This window comes from Pygocentrus nattereri, chromosome 25, assembly GCF_015220715.1.
Source record: "Pygocentrus nattereri isolate fPygNat1 chromosome 25, fPygNat1.pri, whole genome shotgun sequence".
NCBI lineage: Eukaryota > Metazoa > Chordata > Actinopteri > Characiformes > Serrasalmidae > Pygocentrus > Pygocentrus nattereri.
The window spans coordinates 1557501-1565000 of record NC_051235.1 but is presented as its reverse complement, the minus strand read 5'-3'; the positions used below and the strand labels follow the sequence as shown (position 1 = coordinate 1565000).

Below are 7500 nucleotides of genomic sequence, written 5' to 3'. Positions count from 1 at the left end.
ATCCCCTCGTGAGTCGAGTACAACAGGAATGATCCCACTCCTACCAAACACACAGCCACATACTACAGACCTGATCAAGTACACACACGTGATTTATCCAGTTGTGCTTCCGAACTTACACTATATTTCCAAAAGTATTCGGTCGTCTGGCTTCACACGCACATGACCTTGAGTGACATCCCATTCTTAATCCATAGGGTTTAATATGATGTCGGCCCATCCTTTGCAGCTATAACAGCTTCAGCTCTTCTGGGAAGGCTTTCCACAAGGGTTAGGAGTGTTTATGGGAATTTTTGACCGTTCTTCCAGAAGCACATTTGTGAGGTCAGACACTGATGTTGGACGAGAAGGTCTGGCTCACAGTCTCCGCTCTAATTCATCCCAAAGGTGTTCTATGGGGTTGAGGTCAGGACTCTGTGCAGGCCAGTCAAGTTCTTCCACACCAAACTGGCTCATCCACGTCTTTATGGACCTGCTTTGTGCAGTGGTGTGCAGTCATGTTGGAGCTGGAAGGGGCCGTCCCCAAACTGTTCCCACAAAGTTGGGAGCATGAAATTGTCCAGAAGCTCTTGGTGCTGAAGCTTTAAGAGTTCCTTTCACTGGAACTAAGTGGCCGAGCCAAACTCCTGAAAAACAACCCCACACTATGATCCCCCCTCCACCAAACTTTACACTCAGCACAATGCAGTCAGACAAGTACCGTCTCCTGGCAACCGCCAAACCCAGACTCGTCCATCGGATTTCCAGATGGAGAAGCGTGATTGGTCACTCCAGAGAACTCGTCTCCACTGCTCTAGAGTCCAGTGGCGGCGCTTTACTCCACTGCATTCCACGCTTTGTGTTGCGCTTGGTGATGTAAGGCTTGGATGCAGCTGCTCGGCCATGGAAACCCATTCCATGAAGCTCTCTACGCTGTTCTTGAGCTGATCTGAAGGCCACATGAAGTTTGGAGGTCTGTAGTGATTGACTCTGCAGAAAGTCGGTGACCTCTGCGCACTATGCCCCTCAGCATCCGCTGAGCGCTCTGTCATTTTACGTGGCCGACCACTTCGTGGCTGAGCTGCTGTCGTTCCCAATCGCTTCCACTTTGTTATAATCCCACTGACAGTGGACTGTGGAATATTTAGTAGTGAGGAAATTTCACGACTGGACTTGCTGCACAGGTGGCGTCCGATCACGGCACCACGCTGGAATTCACTGAGCTCCTGAGAGCGACCCATTCTTTCACTAATGTCTGTAGAAGCAGTCTGCAGGCCTAGGGGCTCGGCTTTATACACCTGTGGCCACGGAAGTGACTGGAACACCTGGATTCAGTCATCTGGATGGTTGAGTGAAGACTTTTGGAAATATAATGTATTTGTGTTTATATATTGGTCACACTTTTAATTGACTGTAAATTAAAGGCAGGTAAGTATCTGCTGGGCATCTACAGTGCAAAACAAAGCAATACCAATACACCTTCCCAGGGGTATTAAAATGATTGCCACCCTTGGTAAAGCAGTTCTGAAAACACATATGTGGATATTTTGTTACATTTTCTTCCACATGCTAAATACGGTCAGACCTTACAATATATGACAGCTGGCAATGGCCATGTTTAGAGTGAACCTGCCTGGAAGACAATTGTACATTCATATTGATATGAACAACTGTATACTTATTTACTCCCATGCACAGGGATGTGGACAGTTAGAGATGCAAAAGGGACCGTGACTGGAGATTTGCAGAAGGTATGAGAATTTAAGGGGGCTCCAATTCTCCAAAGCTACAATTAGATGCCCCGTACATGCCAATGAACCATTTGGATGGCATGCTAGAAGCATCTGAAGTTCACTAGAAGCTACTGGGACATTGACTGGAACCAGTTTATCTGGTCAGGATCCCCACTGCAATGTTTTGGGGTTGTTTTTTCCTCCAAAGGCCCTGGGAACCTTGTTAGGATACACTTTGGACTCCATGAGGTACCAGAAGATTGTGATTGAAAATCTGACTTTCTCCACCAAAAAGCAAAAACTAGGTTGAGGCTGGATCTTCTAAGGAGACAATGGTCCAAAACATACATACAAATCCACACAAGAAATGGTTCAATGACCACAAGCTTTACTTCTGATCTAACCCAACCTGAGAGAAGGAGGGTTGAAGAGACCGTAGAGGATCTGGAGAGATTCTGTGTTGGAGAGTGCTCTCAGATTCTTTGCTCTCATCAAAAAGCATCACTGGGGTTATGTTGGTAAAAGGAGGCTGAACAAAGCAGTGAATGCAGGGGCTTCAGTAATCATGGCACAGAGGTTTGTTAAAAAATCTGCCAGTGAAAGACGGAGCTAATTAACCACAGACATTTTTCACATCGTGTCTTTTTACCCATGTTTACCCCAGGGTGACGGTGTGCAGCTAATTAAGTAAACAGATCATTAATTAGCTGAGGCTCTTTTACCTTGGCAGGTAGAGCGGTCGGCGCGGAGGCTGTAGCCTGTCGTGCATGAGCAGATGCGTGTGCTCTCCGAGGTGGGCAGGCAGAGCTGAGAACATCCACCGTTATTCACCATACAAACGTTCTCACCTGAAGATACAAAACAACGTGTTGGGATTAAAAAGGTTTTCCAGTTTGAACTAGAAAATTACATTGAGGCAGTGTGCAGCTCGAGAACGGTTGCTAGGGCATTGCTACATGGTATCCCAGGTGTTTGCCAGGGGGTTGCTAGATGGTTGCTGTGGTGTCCCAGGGGTTTGTTAAGGGGTTGCTAGATGGTTGCTATGGTATCCGAGGTGTTTCCTAGGGGGTTGCTAGATGGTATCCCATGTGTTTGCTAGGGGGTTGCTAGATGGTTGCTGTGGTATCTCAGGTGTTTGCTAGGGTGTTACTAGATAGTTGCTATGGTGTCCCAGGGGTTTGTTAAGGGGTTGCTAGATGGTTGCTATGGTATCTGAGGTGTTTCCTAGGGGGTTGCTAGATGGTATCCTAGGTGTTTGCTAGGGGGTTGCTAGATGGTTGCTGTGGTATCTCAGGTGTTTGCTAGGGTGTTACTAGATAGTTGCTATGGTGTCCCAGGGGTTTGTTAAGAGGTTGCTAGATGGTTGCTATGGTATCCGAGGTGTTTCCTAGGGGGTTGCTAGATGGTATCCCAGGTATTTGCTAGGGGGTTGCTATGATATTCCAGGTATTTGCTAGAGGGTTGCCAGATGGTTGCTATGGAATCTCAGGTGTTTGCTACGGGGTTGCTAGATGGTTGCTATGGTATCTCAGGTGTTTGCTAGGGGGTTGCTAGACAGTTACTATGGTGTCCCAGGGGTTTGTTAAGGGGTTGCTAGATGGTTGCTAGGGTATCTGAGGTGTTTCCTAGGGGGTTGCCAGATGGTATCCCAGGTATTTGCTAGGGGGTTGCTATGGTATCTCAGGTGTTTGCTAAGGTGTTACTAGACAGTTACTATGGTGTCCCAGGGGTTTGTTAAGGGGTTGCTTGATGGTTGTTATGGTATCCAAGGTATTTGCTAGGGGTTGCTACATGGTTGCTATGGTATCCCAGGCATTTGCTATGGAGGTTGCTATGGTCTCCCAGGCGTTTGCTAGGGGTTTACTAGATGGTTGCTGCATTCTCCAAGGTGGATGATAAGGCATTTCAAAGCAGTTGTGATCCCAGATGTTAGCTTGGGGGTTGCTAGATGGTTTTTATGATATCCAAGGTGTTTGCTACGAGGTGCTAAATTGTTGCTATGGTATTTGTGGTGTTTGCTAAGGGGTTTGCTAGATGGTTGCTATGGCAATGATTATGATATCCTACATGGTTAATACAGTGCTGCTAATGAACTTATGGTGATGTATGCTGGGTGCACAAACTTTTATATGAAAACTGACATCATTCGCAAAAAAGTGCAGCAGGAATTTCACTTTTCAGGAAAATGAAAGAGGTTCCGTGTGGACAGGAAGATCACGAGCCTTTTCTACCATTAACTTATTGAATCCGTTTGAACTTTTTCTGTAATTTCTTGCTTTGAGAACTTAAGCGTCCAGAATAAAAACCATCTCAATATGATTTTGCTGTTGTCCAAACTCCCTTAAATGACATATTCATCTGTCACATCACCCAGAAAGCGACGCTGACGCCGCCTTTTCCAGACCATCCACTTAACTTTGAGTCTCAGCGTCTCCCTCATGGACGCGGATTTAGGCTGCCGATGGTAAAAAGCAATAGATAGAATAACTCAATTTAATTACTCAAGACTTCAGGGTTATTAAATGTGTGATTAAATGCACGTTCAGCTCATTATAACTGGTGGGTAAAACCATTTCGGCTATTGCCAAGGATGAATAATAAAACGGCCGGTGAAATCTGCACGCAAACCGATTTGACTTTGAACTTTGATGAATAAGGACAATTGCTGCCCTGCATAGTGTGAAAATCTCATGATGAAATGACCAAGAGAAATGCTCGTTTTTCTTTGGACAGTGATGGATTAGCGCTTCTTATTTCCGTGCTTTTACAGCACCAGTGCTAAGTGCTCAAAAAGTTACAGCCCTGTGATGTATGTATTCAGTTTAGTGACTGCCGGGCACTTCCGGCTGGTCCAAAGCTTTACCTCACCCTTCTTTAAGCTCAGAATACCGCCGTTCCTTTGCATTGTAGCTTATGTGGTTACTGAATAATAAGTACGTAAAGCTGGGATTGTAAACCGCAACGTGCTCCTTTCCTTAAATCACAAGAAAAAGTCATTATTACGTTACACTAACAGGCCACCTTGTGCCACATTACTACCTCATCTGCTCATCCAGCGCGGAACGCCTGCAGCCGGCCTTCTTCCATTACATAAGGCTGCACACACCGGAGACCACTTTAAGTACAGGTTAGACACACACACTTAGGCAGCAGGTGGATTTTGTTCTTGGACCCCTCGTCAGAGACGCCCCGCTAGCCCCTGTGAAGTACGGTAATGAGCGGGTCCCACGACTCCCCTGTGTTCTCTGTCACAGAGATAAATGGCACAGCTAATTGGATTGCAGCCTGAAGGCTGAGCTCTGAAGAGGTAGCAGAAAGATTTACCTTAAAGACTCCTTAATTGTCATTTTTTTTTATGCTAATGGAGCCTTAAAAGGATCCTGCACAGCAGAACTAATGAGTGTGTCTCGGATATGAATGCCTCTCGGCCAGGAGCTCGCTAAAGGACAGGAGCGGCGGTGTTTACCCTTTAAAACTCAACCTGGAGCAAAGCGCACTCCTCAAAACTCACACTTCATGATGACGAGAAGGACAGGCAGAGCCGTAGCTACCAGCTTTCACTTTTCCTTTTCACAGCCTACCCATCACACTTTGTTCACTGTTGCTACCTACGCTGACCGGCAGCCAGACACAGCAGCGCTGCTGGAGTCCTTAAACACTGCGTCCACTCACTGTCCACTCTATTAGACACTCCTACCTTGTGGGTCCACCTTGTAGATGTAAAGTCAGAGACGACAGCTCATCTGTTGCTGCACAGTTTGTGTTGGTCATCCTCTAGTCCTTCATCAGTGGTCACAGGACGCTGCCCACAGGACACTGCCCACAGGACGCCGCCCACAGGACGCTGTTGGCTGGATATTTTGGTTCTCGGTCCAGCAGCGACCAAGTGTTTAAAACCTCCAGCAGCTCTGCCGTGTCTGATCCACTCGCACCAGCGCAACACACACTAACACACCACCACCACGTCAGTGTTACTGCAGTGCTGAGAATGACTGCCTGCTCTGTGAGGGTCCATGGGGTCCTGACCACTGAAGAACAGGGTGCAGAGAAACAGATGGACTACAGTCTGTAACTGTAGAACTCCAGAGGGAAGCTATACGGTCAGTGGAGCTGAATGATTGCAGCTTCTGCCACAGCTTGTTGTGGGTAAACATGCAGAGTTTACTGCCGTTGACCTTTTGTCATTTGAGCACAATCACTGTCCAGAATAATGAATACTTAACATGTCATTGAGCAACAAGTACAAGACTGACCTTTGTGATTTTATAATCGAGGTACTTTTCAAATCCAGGAACGACCATTTGGAGCATTCATATAAAACCGTTTCGTTTCACAGGACGTCGTGGCGTTCATATCCCAAAAACTCCGACAAAGGCACTCGCTTCTCGGTTAAAATCAAGCAATTCATGAAGAGCGTCTGAGAACATTGTGGGCCTTGGGTTTGCCAATAATCCCATGCATGCACACTCATCCACATTACCTTTCTGCCCGTCTTTGTCGTAGATTCTGATCTGGACCACCCCTGTGGTCTTGCTTCTCAAAACTTCCACGTTCTTTCCGTCTCTCTTGTTCATGGTGCCCACCTGGGCTAGCACATCGTCCGCCCACCACAGCTTACTCCCTGGACACATATCCCAAAGGCAAAGGAACACGGTCAGTCAGAAAAGTCAAACAAAGCAACTTTAAAACTCTAAACAACGCAGAGAAAACAAGGATAACAGAATGCGGAGTGCAGAGTTGGTCTATATTGGTTATTCCATCCACCCCTGTGTCTCGGCTCATTTCGGCACACAGCCTCTGTTTGGCTCCGGCTCAATGCACTCTCACTGCTCTCCAAACTCCGACACAGTTAGCTGAGCTCAGTAATTCGCAGAGCAGCACAAGATGTGGGTCGAGGGAATAGCCCGGAACGTCGTCTCTACACACTTCCTAAAATAAGCGTGAAAGTGCATCTCAATTCTCCTTCACTATAAATCTAGTTCTGTACACTCACGAGCACCCATTACCCCACCCATTCAGGAGTACCCCATTACCCCACCCATTCAGGAGTACCCCATTACCCCACCCATTCAGGAGTACCCCATTACCCCACCTATTCAGGAGTACCCCATTACCCCACCCATTCAGGAGTACCCCATTACCCCACCCATTCAGGAGTACCCCATTACCCCACCCATTCAGGAGTACCCCATTACCCCACCCATTCAGGAGTACCCCATTACCCCACCCGTTCAGGTGTACCCCATTACCCCACCCGTTCAGGAGTACCCCATTACCCCACCCATTCAGGTGTACCCCATTACCCCACCCATTCAGGAGTACCCCATTACCCCACCCATTCAGGTGTACCCCATTACCCCACCCATTCAGGAGTACCCCATTACCCCACCCATTCAGGAGTACCCCATTACCCCACCCGTTCAGGTGTACCCCATTACCCCACCCGTTCAGGAGTACCCCATTACCCCACCCGTTCAGGAGTACCCCATTACCCCACCCGTTCAGGAGTACCCCATTACCCCACCTATTCAGGAGTACCCCATTACCCCACCCATTCAGGTGTACCCCATTACCCCACCCATTCAGGAGTACCCCATTACCCCACCCATTCAGGAGTACCCCATTACCCCACCCATTCAGGTGTACCCCATTACCCCACCCATTCAGGAGTACCCCATTACCCCACCCATTCAGGAGTACCCCATTACCCCACCCATTCAGGAGTACCCCATTACCCCACCCATTCAGGAGTACCCCATTACCCCACCCATTCAGGAGTACCCCATTA

General features: G+C 47.7%; 1 protein-coding gene across 2 annotated transcripts in view; it reads right to left on the bottom strand.

Annotated features, from left to right (window-relative positions):
* lrp1ba (low density lipoprotein receptor-related protein 1Ba) overlaps nt 1-7500 on the bottom strand; it is a 421137-nt gene that overhangs the window by 198954 nt on the left and 214683 nt on the right. For both annotated transcript variants that reach the window (XM_037534585.1, XM_037534586.1), the window contains 3 exons: nt 6193-6333; nt 2435-2560; nt 1-40 (listed from right to left, as the gene is read on the bottom strand). The exon at nt 1-40 is cut by the window's left edge and continues 92 nt beyond it. In XM_037534585.1, coding sequence (XP_037390482.1) covers nt 1-40; nt 2435-2560; nt 6193-6333 — 307 coding nt within the window. The remainder of the gene's footprint in view (nt 41-2434; nt 2561-6192; nt 6334-7500) is intronic.